At 50.5% G+C, this 18,423-nt stretch overlaps 10 protein-coding genes across 10 annotated transcripts; 7 read left to right on the top strand and 3 right to left on the bottom strand.

The window, feature by feature from the left end:
• Positions 1-214: 214 nt before the first annotated feature.
• AA0111_g1531 (hypothetical protein) lies at positions 215-1,266 on the top strand (the record flags this gene model as incomplete). The annotated part of the gene is made up of 2 exons (XM_028647201.1): positions 215-1,123; positions 1,171-1,266. 2 exons carry the CDS (start codon positions 215-217, stop codon positions 1,264-1,266), a joined length of 1,005 nt encoding a protein of 334 aa, XP_028510434.1.
• A 625-nt stretch (positions 1,267-1,891) lies between these two features.
• Positions 1,892-2,685, top strand: AA0111_g1530 (hypothetical protein; the record flags this gene model as incomplete). Its single annotated transcript, XM_028647200.1, has 2 exons — positions 1,892-2,133; positions 2,190-2,685. 2 exons carry the CDS (start codon positions 1,892-1,894, stop codon positions 2,683-2,685), a joined length of 738 nt encoding a protein of 245 aa, XP_028510435.1.
• A 435-nt stretch (positions 2,686-3,120) lies between these two features.
• AA0111_g1529 (hypothetical protein) lies at positions 3,121-4,404 on the top strand (the record flags this gene model as incomplete). Its single annotated transcript, XM_028647198.1, has 1 exon — positions 3,121-4,404. One exon carries the CDS (start codon positions 3,121-3,123, stop codon positions 4,402-4,404), a length of 1,284 nt encoding a protein of 427 aa, XP_028510786.1.
• A 716-nt stretch (positions 4,405-5,120) lies between these two features.
• AA0111_g1528 (hypothetical protein) lies at positions 5,121-7,177 on the top strand (the record flags this gene model as incomplete). Its single annotated transcript, XM_028647197.1, has 4 exons — positions 5,121-5,214; positions 5,279-5,823; positions 5,875-6,271; positions 6,333-7,177. 4 exons carry the CDS (start codon positions 5,121-5,123, stop codon positions 7,175-7,177), a joined length of 1,881 nt encoding a protein of 626 aa, XP_028510785.1.
• A 1,539-nt stretch (positions 7,178-8,716) lies between these two features.
• AA0111_g1527 (hypothetical protein) lies at positions 8,717-9,422 on the top strand (the record flags this gene model as incomplete). Its single annotated transcript, XM_028647196.1, has 2 exons — positions 8,717-9,118; positions 9,207-9,422. 2 exons carry the CDS (start codon positions 8,717-8,719, stop codon positions 9,420-9,422), a joined length of 618 nt encoding a protein of 205 aa, XP_028510788.1.
• Positions 9,423-10,818: 1,396 nt separating this feature from the next.
• Positions 10,819-11,847, top strand: AA0111_g1526 (hypothetical protein; the record flags this gene model as incomplete). The annotated part of the gene is made up of 1 exon (XM_028647195.1): positions 10,819-11,847. One exon carries the CDS (start codon positions 10,819-10,821, stop codon positions 11,845-11,847), a length of 1,029 nt encoding a protein of 342 aa, XP_028510787.1.
• Positions 11,848-12,048: 201 nt separating this feature from the next.
• AA0111_g1525 (hypothetical protein) lies at positions 12,049-12,631 on the bottom strand (the record flags this gene model as incomplete). The annotated part of the gene is made up of 2 exons (XM_028647194.1): positions 12,049-12,315; positions 12,380-12,631. The coding sequence occupies 2 exons, from the start codon at positions 12,629-12,631 to the stop codon at positions 12,049-12,051; spliced, it is 519 nt and encodes a 172-aa protein (XP_028510790.1).
• Positions 12,632-13,288: 657 nt separating this feature from the next.
• Positions 13,289-14,026, top strand: AA0111_g1524 (hypothetical protein; the record flags this gene model as incomplete). Its single annotated transcript, XM_028647193.1, has 1 exon — positions 13,289-14,026. One exon carries the CDS (start codon positions 13,289-13,291, stop codon positions 14,024-14,026), a length of 738 nt encoding a protein of 245 aa, XP_028510789.1.
• Positions 14,027-14,164: 138 nt separating this feature from the next.
• On the bottom strand, positions 14,165-15,837 carry AA0111_g1523 (hypothetical protein; the record flags this gene model as incomplete). Its single annotated transcript, XM_028647192.1, has 3 exons — positions 14,165-15,041; positions 15,094-15,405; positions 15,467-15,837. The coding sequence occupies 3 exons, from the start codon at positions 15,835-15,837 to the stop codon at positions 14,165-14,167; spliced, it is 1,560 nt and encodes a 519-aa protein (XP_028510792.1).
• An 817-nt stretch (positions 15,838-16,654) lies between these two features.
• On the bottom strand, positions 16,655-17,903 carry AA0111_g1522 (hypothetical protein; the record flags this gene model as incomplete). Its single annotated transcript, XM_028647191.1, has 3 exons — positions 16,655-17,275; positions 17,362-17,797; positions 17,854-17,903. 3 exons carry the CDS (start codon positions 17,901-17,903, stop codon positions 16,655-16,657), a joined length of 1,107 nt encoding a protein of 368 aa, XP_028510791.1.
• Between the last annotated feature and the right edge of the window lie 520 nt (positions 17,904-18,423).

Genomic DNA, 18,423 nt, shown 5'->3' with positions numbered 1-18,423 from the left:
CTGGGAATGCTCATGCGAAAGTAATGTTCTGGAATGTGTTGAAAGATCAGGCGTCCTTCGACAGCCTCACAGACCATGTGCGGACCGCGGAAATCCGCTCCGCAAGGCTGCAACATAAACAATCTGCCACCGCTAGATATACGTACCTCAGAGCCCCAACATTCAACGTTGTAACAAAATCTTAAGCACATGATCACGGTCCGTTGAAACAACAATGTCTATCACTACTCACTCACCATTTCTGGCTCTTCCGCGCGAGTTGCGTGACGAGATCCTTGGCTACCTTATTCTACCCCAATACGTTTACACATCAACCTCGACCAAGGATACACAGAATCTGTACAAATCACGCCAAAGCGCCATTGACACTTACCTCGATACGCGTATCTATCTGCCTTCTCGTCCGCCTGCGAACATCTTGGCCACTTGTCGGCAGCTGCGAGAAGAGTGCCTGGAACACCGTCTTGATCCAACAATATCTGTAGCACTCTCAACCCCCGAGAATCGACCCCTCAGCAACATCCTAGCTGAACGATTAGGGACCGAATTTGCTGAGGAAGCAGAGCGTGCCTTCGATGATGACACCCCACGAATCACGCTGGAGATTCAGAGACAACTACGTGGGGCTCATGGTTACTATATTCCAACACGCGACGAGGTTTCACCTCGGCTTTTGGCACTACTCCCAATCATGGAGAGGAACAAGAAGCTGAGATTGACCCTATGGCCTGGTTACGACTGGTGGAACGGTGGCCCACCCGTCTTCATCGACAAGCGTGGAAATGCTCGAACCAACCCTGGTGAGGCAGCGAAGCCTAACGCTGCCTCGGTTGCCATCAGTCGAATGCTTCAGCACTTCCCCAATGTCGAAGAACTCAGTGTAGATGTGCTTATGCAGGCATCTGACGGCGGCAGATGGGACCTACCGGACAAGAAATGGGAGAATATTCAATCATGGCTGGACGCACCGATCATGCCTAACATGGAACAGACAGTAAAGAAGGTGACCAGGAAGCTCGCCGGTTTCTGGAAAGCATCAGATCCAGAGTCCTTTTACGTACAACAGGAAATCCGTCAATCGGGCAATACCTGGAAGGTCGACCGGAAGGGTGATATGGGCACTGTGAGTCGCTCAGATTACATTTGTTCGCTCGTCTCTAACACTTGCAGCCCACAATGAAATCCTTTTGCGATACCGGCAACGAAGGCGACATGGAATTCCTTCGATCGCTCGTAGTAGAGGAGTCTTTCGTCCGTACCGACTAGAGACTGCCCGGCTGACGTCAGGTCAAGATCCCACGCATGAGTGCCGGAAAATTATTGTGGCCTCATTTCCTTAGTCCCACCGACGTTTATATTGGCTTCATCAAGCATCGGCGAAATGTTTCAGGCGCATGGCATGACTTGTGGAGAACCCTGACTTGCCGGGCAGGGATCCATCGCCTCGGAACATAACCGTCGCAACGCAGAATCGATGCACATCACCAACAAGGCCATATGTGAAGATCTCATAGCTGATCGGTTTCTGGGGTTCTTCCGCCGGTTATATTATCGCTAGTATGCTGTCAAATCCACCAATCTTCCAGGTAGCCCTCACACCTTACTCGGGTGATCGACAAGTACGCGGCCTGACCATGGGACACCCTGGAGAGGAGTAACGGCTCCTTTCGGAATAGTCGCTTGACATGTACATACCTTCGAAACAACGGAGGTAGACTACCATTACAGATACTCCGTGGGCACGTTCTCCTCTTTTTATCTCCTTGGCTCGTATGTATGTTTGGCGTTGTACTTAAGCTTGATCGAAGCCTACCTAAATATCCACCATTGAATCTAAATCCATATCGACCACTACACTCCTTACATCTTACTTCTTCTACCACATTTCAATATGAAGTTCAGCGCACTCCTTATCGCCAGCACGGCATCGCTTGCCCTCGCTGTACCTACCGCCACCATCCAGAAGCGTGCGGACTACTGCGGTCAATGGGACAGCACCGTAACTGGTGACTACACCGTTTACAACAACCTCTGGGGCCAAGCCGATGCCACCTCTGGTTCTCAATGCACCGGCGTTGACGGCCTCAGCGGCAGGTCCCTCAAGTGGCACACATCGTGGTCCTGGACTGGCGGGTATGTCCTTTTCTCACTCTGCTGTTAATTCCAACACTGACAAAATTCGCTTCTAGTCCTGGACACGTCAAGTCCTACGCCAACGTCGTCACGAAGATCACCCAGAAGGCAGTCTCTTCCATCAAGTCTCTCCCCTCTGTCTGGAAGTGGACCTACGCAGGCGATGACCTTGTCGCAAACGTCTCCTACGACCTCTTCACCTCTTCAAAGGTCGACGGCTCCCCAGAGTACGAGATCATGATCTGGGTTGGTGCCCTTGGTGGTGCTGGTCCCATTTCCGCTACGGGAAGCCCCATTGCTACCGTCAACCTTGCTGGCAACACCTGGAAATTATACAACGGAAAGAACGGACAGATGAATGTCTTCAGCTTCGTTGCAGAGAAGCAGGTTAACAACTTTAATGGCGACTTGATGACATTCGTCAAGGAAATCACGAGCAAGCATGGTCTGCCTAGCAGCCAGATCTTGACTAGTGTCGGTGCTGGAACTGAGCCTTTCTCTGGTAACAAGGCGAAGCTCACTGTTACTGAGTACAGCCTGAGCCAGAGCTAAATGCGTCGTCATCTCTGAGCTTGACTGAAAATCAAGTAGTTGTGGAGGGACTACTTCTTTGTACATACATTTCCTCCTTTATTCTGCGCATACTTTCCATGCTGCATATATTTACTTCAATGCATACTTGGACTTCAGCTCCTCCTGCTATCACGAATTTTGAAACTCGCTCGATTGAAGTCGTGGTTCGCTCTTCTGCCTCGCTCCGAAGGGCCGACGTTCCTGCTGCATGTTACACAAGGCAACCACAGTTCGTATTGCCCGATCCTAGGCACATCTCAGCTGCATCATTGGAGGCCTGACGGATAAGCTTCAACAAGTCTTAACCAAGCTCTCAAGCCAAGCAGCGGGTGGGTATGAACAATGTATTTCGACCCTGATCATCGGCCTTACTGACTGAAACAACACTGACCCACATAACGAGGCGGCAAGGAGATGGCACCTAAGATAGCGATTATCGGTGCAGGTCCCGGCGGCTGCATACTCGCACGGCTGCTGCTCACCCAGTGCGACTGCAGGACCATCATCTTCGAAGCCGAAAGCTCGATCAATTACCGTTCGCAAGGTGGTACCTTGGACTTGCGCGCCGATACAGGCCTCGCTGCAATTAGGACGGCAGGCCTGTGGGACGAGTTCCAGAAGTACGCCCGCTACGATGGCGAGAGTTTGCTAATCACCGATAAACATCTTACAACGTGGTTGAGAAGAGGTGGCCGGAAGACGGAAGATGTAAAAGGAGGTTCAGGTGATGCACCGGAGATTGATCGTACGGATCTGAGGAAAATGTTGATGGAGAGCCTACCTCCTAACACCGTTCGTTGGGGATACAAGCTGTCGCGTGTTGAAGAGTGCAGCACGGGGCTAAGGTTAATATTTGCGAACGGAGATGTGTTGGATGGTTTCGACCTGATCGTGGGTTGTGACGGCGCATTCAGCAAGACTCGCAATTTGTTGACGTCGGAGAAGCCTCATTACTCCGGTCTAGGTGGCTGGACAATGTTCATCCCCAATGCCGAGCACACAGCACCAGAAGTGTACAAACTTGTCAACAGAGGCAGCGTGTTCGCATACTCGGACGGCAAAACTCTAGCCATACAGCAGCTCTCCGATGAGTCAATCTACGTGTCCTACTACGGCCAGCATCCAGAAGACTTCACTCAAACATGCGGTTTCGATGCCCAGAGCGACATCGAATCAGCAAAAACAGTATTGAGGAAGTCATTGCACGACTGGCGACCGGAGCTTCTGGACGCTATCGAAAAAGCGACAACGGGAATCGTGTGGAGGAATCTCTACCAACTTCCCGTAGGATTCACCTGGCCGCACAGGCCAGGCGTCACGCTTTTAGGCGACGCAGCGCATGTCATGACTCCGTTTGCAGGTATCGGTGTTAACACAGCTTTCAACGATGCTATGGTTCTCGCCAAGCATATCGTAGCATACAGCACATCAACTTCGTCCGGTGAAGGAGTCGATCATGTGGATGCTCTTGACCGGTACGTCGAGAAATATGAGACGGAAATGTTCAAGCATGCACATGCGGCCCAGCGACGCACCGAGGGAGCAGAAAATGCTATGCTGTTCACGCCCGGTGCTCCGCGGACAAGTATTGAAACATGGGTTCTGTGGCAGGCGGGAGATCAAGTGCCTGTATGGTGTCGACCGTTACTTGCGATAATCGTGTACGTGGGGTTTTGGGTATACAAGCTGTTCGTGTAAAGCTTGTTTGCACAAGGTGGAAGTATTCTGGAATTGTTCGCGGTGTTGCTTCGGAGCGGTTTGACAGCCTGTCGCGTAAGATAACATGCGGAGCTGCGTACTCCGACCTTTCGACGCCACTCTCGCTTCCGCTCTCAACCATGACTTATCTTGATCATACCTCGGTAGACACTGTTATTTACCGTTTTCGATCTACAAATGCACCTTCTCAATCTATCCAAGTCGACCCGCGAAATATTGGGAAGCTTTTCTTACTACAGGGCAAGCTTATCCACTGCGGCCCATATTGACCAATAAGCACAGAGCACTCACGCATGTGCACCGGCGCCGTACTGCATCTCTACTGTAGCCCAGCTGCTACAGCAAATCAGAAAAGCTGCAATTCTGCTGATGACGAATGACCACTGGGTTGCGTCCTCAACTTTCCTACATTGCGATGTTCGCCCCGCTACCGCGAATCCCACCATCCCGTGCCTACCCTACAAGCATGACAGCATGCTGGCTCCACGAGCTGTGATTGGGATGCCGCTATTCAGGAACAGAAGCTCCTGCAGGCATGACGCAGTAAAAACATGAGAATACATGGGCATGGCTCACTTCGAGTCGGATAGCTCGAAAATGGCTCAACATTCTTGAAGCTACAAAAAGGCCTAGAGAGCCGGTAGATTTGGGCTTGCAAGTTCGATCGGCGCTCTACTTAGCAGCCGTTTGTCAATATGAAGCTTCAATATCTTTCTTTGCTGCCATTGGCATCAATTGCCAGCGCTAGCTGGTCGAAGAACCTCAACTACCGTTCGCCTTCAGAACACCGTTAGTAATGTCCCTGTATGAAGTGCGTGTGGGACGTGTACTGACTTCCTACACCCGTATTCAGACCCAGCTCTTGGTGTTTCCATTCACAAGGTGGTCAAAAGGAACGATCCAGCAAGCAGCTATGCCGCCTCTAGCCTGAGCTTTACCCACGGTGTCGCTTCAGGTGACCCATACCCCAACAGCGTCATCCTCTGGACCCGTGTCGCTCCTCAAAGCGATAACTCGCAATCCAACCTTACGGTCACAGGGTACGCACCTCTATTCGACCATGACAATGAAAAGTACGTCAAAATCTCGAAAGCACCAGTGTGCGTCGAGTACAAGGTTTACGACAACAAGAACGGTTCCACGGTTGTCGACTCCGGAAAGGTCTTCACCAGCTCTGACGTAGACTTTACCGTCAAGGTCGAAGCCAAGAACTTGAAGGCGTACAGCACGTACTACTACCAGTTCAATGTCTGTGGTTCGGAGAACAAGAGTCCTCTTGGACGCACGAAGACTACGCCAAATGCCGACGACGATATCACCGATGTCAGTCTTGCGGTGTACAGTTGCGCAAACTATCCATTTGGTTTCTTCAACGCTTATGGAAATGTTGCCCGCAAGGTAAGTCTAATGGCAATGACGCTACGTACGTTGAGCTGAGTTCAGGACTAGGATTCTGTCGATTATGTTGTTCATCTTGGTGACTACATCTATGAGTACAAGAATGGAGACTACGGGTGGGGCAACTCAATCGACCGTATCCCTCAGCCGGACCACGAGATCTTCACTCTTTACGACTACCGAAGGAGGCTCGCTACATACCGAACCGATCTTGACCTGCTCGCTAGCCACGAGCAGTTTCCGTGGATTCCTGTTTGGGACGATCACGAGGTTGCTGATAACACTTACCGCGACGGCATGTCTGAACTCAACAATACCGAAGACTCCTTCCTCCGCGACGGCGGTGTATCTGTTGACCAGCGCAAGATGAATGCGGTTCGAGCCTACTATGAATGGATGCCAATTCGCCAAGTCGACATGGACGACAATCTCCGCATCTGGCGTTCTTGTAAGTGTCCCTGTACGAACTGGACGTGAGACATGCACTGACTTCGTACACCCATATTTAGTCTCCATTGGAAAACTTGTCGATCTCATGATGCTTGACACCCGTCAATACGACCGTTCCATCACTGATCTTTACTGGAACACAGACTACGTGCACGACATCTCTAACGATGCGGGCCGTTCCTTAATGGGCTCTCGTCAAGAAAACTGGTTTTACCGCAGTCTTTCCGAGTCTGCCGAACGCGGCGCAACATGGCGCATGGTAGGCTCTCAGATTGTCTTCTCGCGCGTCAATCAATCCGCTGCGTATGGAGAAGAAAACCCCCTGAACTACGATGCATGGGATGGGTACCAAGCAAATAAGAACCGTACTCTCAACCACTTGTACAGCAACAACATCAACAACAACATCTTTCTTGCCGGCGACAGCCACGCATCCTGGGTCAGCGACCTCGTCTGGCTCGACGAAAAGAACTACAGCTCTGCGACCGGCGCAGGTAGCATTGGTGTCGAATTCGCTGGCTCAGCCGTCACGTCTCCCTGCCCTTACGGCGCCAACATTACTCTCGCGACCGCCAACAACTACTCTTCTATCATCCAGTCTGCCAACGCTGAACTTCAGTGGCAAGACCTATACTACCGTGGTTACTTTGAGTTGCATTTCTCCCACGAAGAACTCACAGCGAACTTCTTCGGTATGCCAACTGTCGTAACGAGGAATGGCTGGGAAATTCCTATTGCGAATTTCACGGTCAAGAGTGGCGAAAACAGATTACAGAGACCTGTTGCGGGCGGTGTTGTGGAGAGTGGAAGCTTGAAAGGGGGAAAGACTGTGCAGACCAATCTGACAATTGATACTAACAACGGAACATGGTTCGTCAGTCATGCGGATTTGGAAGTGTTGTAGAAGGGGTAAAGAATCGACAAAAAAACTGTCCACGTAGCAGAATCGCATTATATTCCAAAGGTTTTTTTCATGATTGAGGAATTGCTTGATGCTTGGCCGGATGACTCGGCTTATTCGCCCAGCATCCCTAAGCCTGAGCTTCTGCAATCCGCATCATGCGTGACGAAAAGACACTCTAAAACGAGAAAACATCGCAAACAAAAAAAGGCTCCCAAGCCTGAAGTGTACCGCACAACCGACACACATACACAGAATCTGTTCGCCGAAGTGTTTTGACTTTCAGCAGCGCAAGCACTGAAATGATAAACAGCCTGGGCAGTCTTGTCGCTAGTCTTCCGAACCCCGGGTTAACAGCTCGGTAGCGCGCGGAAAGAAGGGTAAAGGGTGAAAAAGGCGGAGAAGAAGCCGCTGTTCTAAGATCTTGGCAGGTGCCCGACTGGTGATGTCATTCCAGCTGTTTGGAGCCAACGGGCCTTCTCCATCCCCAACATCACAACAAAAGTCTAACGGGCCACGAAGCGCATTCAATAGCGTCGTGAACTTCGATTGTAAGCAGACTCAGATGCATGGCCCTGAGCAGATCAGGAGATGAGCGGCATTCCTCCAGGAATCCCACATCACTGCAGCCAAGAACACCTAAGAAAGTTCACTAAACTTTTCCGCTGCGGGCAGTAACGCGAACATCAATCGAGACCCCGCGATCTATTTCGACGTTCTGAGGTACCGATAGCGCCTGACAAGTTAAGTTAGGCCCGCATCGAGACCGGTATATGATGGCGCCTTGGGCACGGCGTCCCTTTGTGTCGTGCACAGCCACGCGGATATGTGGATCATGGCTTGAAAAGGAAGTCTTGGTGAAAGATTAAGCCTGATTGAGAGCCGGGGTAGGACTACGGATCTTGCTCTACCCGCACCAAGATAGCTAGGCGATATCTTGGGGGCGATCACAGGCTTGATCGATGCAAGCTCGCCTTACAAAAGTATGGAAAACTCCGTTACCAAGACAGTGGACGGTGGATTTTACGGCACGATTGAGCGTTGCGACCATTGGACGTGCACACTAGATTTCGATGCGCCTCCACTCTCGTTGGTCGGAATCACATAGCGGGTTGCTTCCACATCAGGCCTCACTGTTTTCGTCTAGGCATGTTGTCAGCAAATCGAAAATACCAAGACCACTACCTACACTGTTGGTCACGCTTTCCGTACCCTTTTCGAGCTCGGCCATGGCGGAGATTATCTCAAATACATGCTGCTGGCTTGGCAAAACCTACCGTCAGGACTTCACCAAGACACCAGCATGCATCTCCAAGAGTTTACCACCGAGTGAGGGGCACTTTGTGCCGTCCACCGATGTCATCGGACCATGTCAAAGGGGAAATGAAGCTGTGCTTTGAGTGAGAAGTGGAGAGCCGCAAACGTATAAAGCACAGCACGAAATGGCCTCAAGTGTTCACCATCAGCAACTCACATCTCTTCCACTCCATCCAAAACCTGCAAAGCTACCATACAACCCTTCAAACTCAAACACCACCCACGATGCATTTCACCACTCCCGCCCTTCTTGCTCTCATCTCGACCCCCCTTGCTTTTGCCGCTCCCTCAGGCACCAAGAGCGACTACAAGAGCGACTGCAAGAAGGATTGGGACGCGAAATGGAACTCACACGACAACAGCTGGAAGAAGAACGAGAAGCTCTTCTACTTCGACGCAGAGTATGTCGTTAAGGCGACTCCGGACCAGGTCATCGCGACCACTGGCGCCCCTGCTCCCGGTCAGCCCGGTGCCAAGGGTCTTTTCAAATACGGCATCAACATCGCTGAGAACACCATCTGCTACAACATCACTCTGAGCGGTGTGACTGGAGAGTATGCGTCGCCTGCACTTACCGCGACGCACATTCACGAGGCTGCCAAGGGCAAAGCTGGCCCACCGAGACTCGTAAGTCTACCCCCTTTCTCTCCCCTATCTTCGAGTTCCTCGCATGCACCACAATAATTAAGACAACTACTAACATACGATCATGCAGGCCTTCCCGAACCCCTCCGGTCCAGATGAGCGCCGCACCTCCGTTGGCTGCTTGAAGGGACCCTTCAAAGTTGGCGTTATCAACATGGCAACTGGAAAGGATCAGGCCGACGGCTTTCACGTGAAGCAGATCGTAGCGAACCCCAAGGGTTTCTTCACTGATTCACACACTGCACAGTTCTCGTCTGGTGCACTTAGGGGTCAGCTTGGATACTAATGCTTGTTATGATGCCGTGGCAGCGAAGACGAATGGTAATCAGGGGTATGTCTAGTACGTCGATAGTGTGTAATGTCTAAGAAATGAACATGTTACTTCGTAGATCTAACACAACGTGGTTCTCTTGATGATGGTTACTGGGACTGATGTAATGAAATGACCTCGATTCGTGGTGGCCGCAACAGTATACGATGGTCAACCAGTCACATTCGTTAACACAATATGTAGGCAGTAGCATATTCAGTGCGATTTGTTGGTCATGAAAGGACGTTACAAAACCAAAAGGATAGGCTGCAAAGACTGAATATGGAAGAGGGCGACCCGAAACTCCGAAATATCAAAGCCAAAATTAGACCGATTGATATTTCTTGGATGCGTGTATATACTTCATTCAGGATTCACTGGTGTGGCTAAGATTTTGTACTTGGTGCTGGTGCCTGCCACCTCACCCTGCATGTAGACGCGTTTTGGCCATAGTTCTACTCTCCAATCAACTCGACTATCTCTTTCTCTCATTCTGTCCCAATGATCTGCATCAGCTGTGTCTTCTCCTATGGTTATTGGCTAGAGCGGGGAAGTTGTAATTCGCTTAGGGTAGATAGAACCAAAATACGGCCCTGCGCTGGATATGGTCATCGTCGAGAGGGGTATTGGAAGACAATCTAGAGCTAGTTACTGAGACTCCGAACTGCAGCGTTCCATCCTGTAGAATACGATGTGCCTTTGGAGTGCATCTTACTAGGCATCAGACGAATCTAAGAGAATTAGCTCATTCATACAAAAGCTCGGCCTGGGTTGTGCTGACATATATGTGATCTCCATTCCTACCAGCAATTCATAATTTGAGACGGACATGCATCGTGCGTGCGGACATGATAGATGTCTGATGATGTGGCACCCGTAGATGAGGATGTCGATGTGGCTGTGTTGAGAGGTTGTTAGCAGCTGCGGCGTAAGGCGATCCGTTTCAGGTTGCCTCCTCAAGTCGTATTCGCAAGGCATCAATATTGGTTACCTTACCCTCAACTACATATTCCTCACTCGCGCATTCCTCCATCACCTTCCACTTGCACCAAAACACATCGGCTCATATTGATTCATCGCGCGACCTTGCATCACGCATTCGCGCACGATCCCACTGTACGAACGAGCGAACAACGCGGCACCCTTCGGACTCTTCATCTGACCGATCTACACACCCCGCAATTAGCCATCCTCGTATGAGAAGGAAGGGCCACTGTTTCAGTATCGCGCAGTACCCGTAAGCCGACGTATTTTCGTTGTGCAAGGGAAGTTGGACAGCGCCCTTGGCCTGCTGTTCTCCCTGGACAGTTTCCGCTAGCGCGTATTGCACACCCGATCAAACGGTACCCCACACGTTACTACAAGCGTCGTCATGGCGTCCACGTTGACAAAGGCGAGCGCATTGTCGCGATGGCAGGCAGGCCTTTCGGAATATGCTCTTGCTGGCTTGGAACTCAAAGGCTGGGTGACCCTACTAGCACTTTTACTCCCCCTACTGTCCCTTGTCGCTCTTAGCAAGTACCGTAAGATGCAATACCAAAGCAAGAAGCCGTTCCCATTCCTCGAGTTACCACAAGAACTTAGAGATATGGTGTATGAGCACTTTCTCGATGATCCTGCATACCCGCCACCAGCGCACAACGAACTCCAGCGCTCAACGTTGGATTGGATGAGACCAGCACGCTGGTCGTCTGCATCCACGTCTCCAGGAACGCGGCAAGAGAGTAAAACCATCTTTCTAGCAAACAAGCAAGTCTATGGAGAATACATGGACATGATCTGCAAGCGCAAGACCTTCCACCTCAGCGTCACCCCACAGACGTACAGGCCAGCTACCGCCTCTCCATCATCGTCTCCATTTTCCCCAACAAACTACACTCCAGTATGGGAGATTTCGCCCACTACACTGTCCAAAGTTCAGAACTGCTCTCTCAAACTCGTCACCACATCCTCCATGCTCGGCGTCACCGACCCCCGCTCCATGACTTCCTCATCCTGGACCCTCGGCCGCCGCATGCGCGAACAACTCAAACACATGTCCTCTGTTCAAACCTTCACTCTCGACGCCAAAGCCCTCGGTGATCCCCTCTGGAATCCACTCTGGATCTGGTACCACGCTTCTCAGTCGCTCAAGCTACTGGGCACGGAGTTCTCGGACACGGTACCACGAGGCCCGCAGCTCACACAGATTACGTTTAGTTTGGACACTTGGAGTCCTGGGGAGAACTATCTGAAGAGGGATGAGAAGTATGGGGGACAATGGATGTGGTATTGTGCGAAGGATCATCTTGTGGGTGCTGACGTGGGAGCCGAGATGACTGTTAGAGAGTTTTGCGGAAAGTTATATCAAGAGTGCAGCATCTGTAGAGTAGATGACGAGGAAGATGGAACTGTGATTTGAAGACGACTTATCGACAAGCCGACCTTGGAGTTGAAACATATCGCGGAGCCGGTTCTCGAAAAGTCTGGTGGGAAAGCAGGCTTGTCTCTTGTACTATTATTTCTATCTTTTGTTTGTGGCAGCCTTTTTTGCGTATGAGATGCGCTCGATTCCATTCCTAATATCATCTTCTTATCGATCTAGTGAGAGACCCTCCCTTTCTTATTTCTTTTCCTCCAGCATTTCCTTCGCAGGTATTGTCGCAAACCGGCTCATGACCTCCATGTTCTTCTCCTTGCTCATCTTGTCATCTGTCTTACTTATCTCAGCCAGGATTTTGAAGTAATCTATGTAGAACGCCGGCGTGAACGTGTTGAAGAACTTGGCTTCTTCGTTTGTAGGATTTGAGAAAGTATGAGGTGCACGGATAGGTACGGTAACATAATCTCCGACGTGGGCATCGTGTTGGGCGCCGTCGGGGGCGTGGAACTACCTCAAGTGTTAGTCTTTTGATCTAAAGAAAAAAAGACAGGAAGAGTAGGTCAAGACGTACCCGCACCATTCCCTGTGTGACGAGGAATGTCTCGTCGTGCATTTCGTGCCAGTGTGCTGGTGGGCCAGCCGTGTTCGGAGGTAGCGTGAACTCTGCTGAGCCTATGCGGTTGTCTGTTCGTGATCCGTCTTCCATGATTCTGCAAGTGATGTGTCCTAGTTTGAGTATCTCCCCCGATTTCGCAGAAACGAAGTTTATGGGGCGGCGCGGCATCTTCATGCTTGCCATTGCTTGACGGGCTTCGTCGTCCATAATGGGCTGGGCAGTTCGGCAGCGTAAAATGGTAGGCTTGGGGTTGGCTGTCCTCTTTACTTGTTTACTTGGAAAGTTTGGATTCAAGTGTCTGATATTGGAGACTCTACTGCAGCTATATAGATACGTGTGGTGGGTAAAAAGGCGTAAGTATAAGCGCTGGACTTTACTACTGCGGAGAGCCGGCGGAAGCCACCAAAGCTTTCAGATTGCTCGGAGGTCCGCGACGTTAGATGCGTGCAGGGAAGCACCCTTCGAATAGAACAAGACGGCATACATGTATAAGATGGGTCTCAATACATCAGCATACGAGACGACGTTGTATCATCTGGAGCTTGATGGAATGCTGCTGCTGCCGGGAGTGAATGCCCCGCACTTAGCTCAGGGTTAGCGCAGGGTCTCATTCCCCTCCCCTCTGAGCGGGCCTGAGCCTTCTCCACTTTCGGCAAAGGTCTGTCCTGCGCGCCCTTTGACTTACCTGCAGCGTGCCTGCAGTGGCTGCCTACACCAATGGACAACGATGCTAGTTGTTACGCGTCTCATCGCTGCCTGGTATCCAGCGTGTTCATTAAGATTGATAATCTCAGACCTGCCATCAAACACAAGCCAACTCGTCTCGATCATCTGTGATTTACAATTGTCGCAACTACCACCAACATGACGCCAAAAAAGATGTTTACTGTTCTTGAGAACAACCCGGAAGTCATGAACTCCTTGGCTCAAAACCTCGGTCTGGACACGAATGCGCTCTCTTTCTACGATGTCTACTCACTTACTGATCCGGACATGCTGGCTTTCATCCCGCGACCAGCCATAGCACTACTCGTTATCATACCTCTGACGCCTACATGGGATGAGGCGCGAACGGTAGAAGATAGAGACAAATCTGAGTATGAGGGCAAGGGCGACACAGAACCCGTCATATGGTTCAAGCAAACTATAGGCAACGCTTGCGGAAGCATAGGCTTGGTGCACTGTCTCCTCAACAGCGAAGCTGCACAGCACATCCAGCCATCCTCGACCCTCGCTAAGATCCGCGATGATGCGCTACCAAAACCCATCTGGGAGCGGGCGAAAGTGCTCGAAGACTCTGACGCATTTGAGAAGGCTCACGCAGACGCAGCAAAACTTGGAGACACAGAAGCACCTGTAGCAATAGAGGAGTATCATCTCGGTCAGCATTTCGTGGCGTTTGTCAAAGCAAAAGATGGCCACTTGTGGGAACTCGAAGGTGGTCGTATGGGTCCACTCGACCGAGGTGTGCTCAACGAGGATGAGGATGTGCTTAGTCCTGCGGCGCTGGAGAAGGGCATTGGACGTCTGATGAGGATCGAGTCTGAGAAAGGTGGCGACCTGAGGTTCTCTGCAATTGCGCTGGCTCCGGCGATGAAATGAAGAATGGCACACCTGCCGACGCCCGAATGATGCGTTACACATGGGTTCTTGTTCACAACACGCCAGGGCTGTCCACAAGCAAGATACGTTTTCTCTTCTTTGTCTTGATATTTAACAATCATCAAACGATCTTAACACTCAATCTTCGTACCCCGCTTCACTCATGAATGGGCTCTTTCCACGTATGCTTTTCCCAAATCTCAACAATATCAAAGGAATGAAACTCAGTGCTAATGCGATGAAGCCCAACAAACTACTCGCCCATTGGAAGCCCAACGTACGGTACATACTCTGGGTTGCAAGTGGTAAGAACGCTGCCATGAAGTTCTCAAGGAATGCAATGCCTGCAATGGCACTAGCAGCGTACTTTGCGTACGCATCAACCACATACGTCGTCACTCCAGCCGTGCTGCAGAACATGCCAAAACCAACAAAGGCAAGCGATATACTAGGTACAATCCATGGTATAGAAGCGTAGGACGTCCACGCGAAGTAGAACAGTCCGCCACTTAGACCAATAAACGAAGCTGGAATACTGAGATAGAGTCGTGCTTCAGGAATCGGTTTTCCTGGTGTATCCGTGTTGCGTTTCGCGGATGCGAAGTAGATTCGATCTTGAACTAGGGATGCGACAAGGCCGATAAGCTCCCCAATCACGACTGCGGACTGCACAAGACCCGTGCCGAAGAAAGACCAGCCGTACAACTCCGAGAAGACTTGCACGATCGACTGTGTGAACATGAACGCTGTGCCGATGCAGAAAGCGCTCCACATTCCAAAAGACAGAACTACGCCTTCGGTACAGAGCATGCGTGTGGGTCTGACAAGCGTCTCCCTAAGGATCTCACCAAAATTTGTATGCTCTTTCTCCGCCTGTGCATACACCTCTTTTCCAGTCTCTGCGCGAATACGACGTGCACGCCGAGTGAGGATGACATCGGGTCGAACCTCGGGGAGGAGGAAGAACAGCACCGGTATAAGGGCGCTATAGAAGATGATCTGGCTTAGGAAGATCCTACATTTAGGTTAGTCAAAGTAGAGAAGGCAGTAGCCAAAGCATGACTCACCATCGCCAGGTCGTATACTGCACTACCAAACTCCCAAAAACAGGCCCCATATTAAGACCCGCAAGCAGGGCGAAAATGTAAAGTGAGGTACCGAAACTCTTCGCTCTTCCGTCTTTCCATATATCACTCACAATGCCCGACGTTATATTGGCAAGCACACCCGAGCAAGAACCCGTAATGATCCTCGTTACAATGATTGTCGCAAAGTTTTTGGCTAACGCTTGTGGAATGATGAAGATGATCAGAACTGCGTAGATGACCAGATAACTCCATCGTACTCCAAAGTTCTCCATCAAAGGCAGTCCCAAGAGTCTAAATGTAAGCGTACAAAGTTAGTATGTATCTCACATGCAGTTCGTACAGAGACACTTACGGTGCTGCGGCGCCTCCCAGGTTCCAACTCAACACTGGCCAGTAGGAGTGTGGGAATGCCTTGTCGCTGATATTGAAGCTGGTGTTGATTTGCTCGGCGGCGGATGTAAGCATTGTTCCTGAGACTTGTACGACGAATGTCATGGTACAGGCTAGAAGCGTCGTGCGCCATTTTTTCGAGGAAGAGAAGTTGAAAGGATTTGAAGAGTCGGTCGATGAGGCCCAAGATATGAACGTAGGACTAGACTTCGAATCTGGCTGTGAAGGATGTGTTCCTGAAATATCTGGACTCAATGGCCGATCGCGTTTCTCATCGACAGCTTGCGAGCTCAGACTTGTCGAAGACGCCGAAGTTGATGTTGGGGAAGCCATGGCCACGGACGATAAGCCAAGACGAAGACGGAGCTAGCGTTGCCGGTCTGGCTTATAAGCTGTATCGACGGATGTAAAGATGGCGACTAAGCATCAGTCACCCAATTGCTTACACACGCCTTGACACTCTTCGCTCTGGTTGCAACGTTTCTCTGTCGTAGTTTGAGTGCGAGTCGTATGGCCAGAAGACGGGACAACGCAGCTATTCGCAGGGTACACGTCGAATACGATGAAACCGACCTTGCTGTCACAGTACACCGGGGAACAATAACCTCTAAGTGCAAGGCTTCTTGGGAGACAAGCTTCTGACAAGCATCAAGCCTAGAGTTCGTCGCAGGTAGTAGCTGGGGTGGTCGAGTGGAGATGGAGCCGACAGAAGCTCGCCCCATCTTCGCTCGGCGGTCACCATGAGGTGCAAACAAAACCTGAACCTCTGACATCACGGTTCATAAGGGACTTGACTAACAGCTTGAGGTTGCTAGGCGGCGTTGCTAACTATAACGTAAGAAAAAGCGGATGCGAGTTAGCGTCGGCTTGGCGGGCATTATGATCTTCTTGTCAGAGCGGGAGATTCTATAATTGGGTGCGTGATGCTGGAGAACAAGACCGATGTATATTCGAGGCTGTTCTTACAATTGTGATGGGTTGTAACAGTCAGATTTGTGATGGACGGGAAGGTATGATGTAGATGTTTTGCCATGAGACGCCACAGCCGAAGATTTCCACGCTAAACTCTATCCATTTGTCCTGTCTTCCGAGAGCTACCAACGTTTCTGAACCGCTTTATATCCTCTGAACCAGAGTGACTTATGATAGCCTACGCATAATCCTCCTTGGTACCCTTTTCCGCACTTCTGTAGATCGCCTCAATCATCTTATGCCTAATAACAGCATCCTCCCAGGTCGTAACACTGCCTACACCTTCCCCAGCCCACGCATCCCAGGCCCTCCCCACATTAAACGACGTATCCTCAGCCTTCTCCACTTCAACTTCTCTGAGTTCTTCCTGACCCAGTGCGATCTTGACAGTAGGCTGGAACATCTGCACATGTCCACCCATCTTCGGTCCTTCTAAGACAAGTGTACCCTCGGATCCGATAATCTCCCAGTAGAAATCTCGTCCACTGCGCGACAAACCCGGAGCGTAATTGACATCCACGTTGCCGCCTCCGTTGACAAGTTCTGCAGTCATGGAAATAAAGTCGTGGGAAGTTTTACTTTTCTTTTCACCCTTGGGCTGGTAGGTCTTCTCATCGATCAACTCAAGTTCTGGGTAGCGGTTCGATAGCACGGCGGAGATTGAGCGGAGTTCGCTAGAAAACACGTAGCAGAGCGCGTCGACAGCGTGACCAAAGGGAATGGTGAGGACATTTGCGCCTGCTTCGACTGGAAGCATGTATAGATGGGAGGGAAAAATTGTGCCGCCGAATATCATGCCCTGTTGTTCGTCAGCAAGTTTACTAATGCCAATGCATCCCTCTTCTGTCATTCAAATCTGAAGGATGTGATTGACGATATTCTTACATGACCGAACATCGTCGTCCCCAAGATTTTCCCTAGTTTTCCTGACTCAACGATTTCCTTTGCTTTGAGAATCGAAGGGTTTTGACGGGCTTGCAAGCCCACCATCGTTCTCACGCCCTTTGCCTGAGCCAAAGCAGTCAATTCCTCTGCTTCTTTCAAATTCCGCGCCAAGGGCCATTCAGAGAAAACGTCTTTCCCTGCCTCGAGAGCGGGACGGATGAGCGCGTAGTGTAGGGGTACATTGACGCTGACGGCTACGATGTCTACATTGGGGTCCTGAGCAATAGAATCGGGGGAGTCGTGGGTGGAAACTGAGTTTAGAGAGTACTGTTTGGCTGATGCTTTGGCTGAGTCAAGAGAGCTATTTTGGAGAGCAGTAATAGTATAGTAAGAAGTGCGCTGGAGGTGAGGAAGATGAGAGCTGGACGCCCATGATCTGAACGTTGACGTCAATTGAGCTATCGTATGATGCAGTTTCAAATGCATACTTACCCTTTGGCCGAGAGACCGACGAGTCCAACTCGTTTCTGTGAGCTAGTCATAATTCTCAGTTGAGCAAGCGAATCGTATTACTTTTCTTGAGTTTGGATTGCAATAATTGGATGGTTAGATACCCGACAAAGATGGATCAAGTTGAACAGAGGACATTAGCTCAAACTATACGTCTAACTACGGATATACATGTCACTCCGCATACCCCGAGACCCTGCAGCTAAAGCGGGTACAGCCGATTGCAGCCCGAGGTATGGCATGGGTGGTTGTTGCAGTACGGATGACGTAACTGAATAGTTCGACCGCTTTTCGTGCGCGCGCACTAAGCTTCTTCACTTCGCCAGGCAGAATATATGTTCTCTGTGAGCTTGCGGCCCTGGGCAGCTTCGAATTCTCGTTTTCCGAATGTGATTCTGACGGCGTTTCTCAGCTATTATACAGTCTTTATTCATCGCGGTACTGCTATCGACGATCGGAAGGGCGGACTAAACCCTTCCTACACCGGGATGGATATCAAAAATACAGAGCAGAACAGTCTATTGGTTTCTCTATTCAACTTGTACGAAGCAC

This window comes from Alternaria arborescens (assembly GCF_004154835.1).
Source record: "Alternaria arborescens strain FERA 675 chromosome Unknown contig_3, whole genome shotgun sequence".
Taxonomy (NCBI): Eukaryota; Fungi; Ascomycota; class Dothideomycetes; order Pleosporales; family Pleosporaceae; genus Alternaria; species Alternaria arborescens.
Note: the sequence above shows the minus strand (reverse complement) of the source record. Positions and strands in the feature narration are given on the sequence as shown.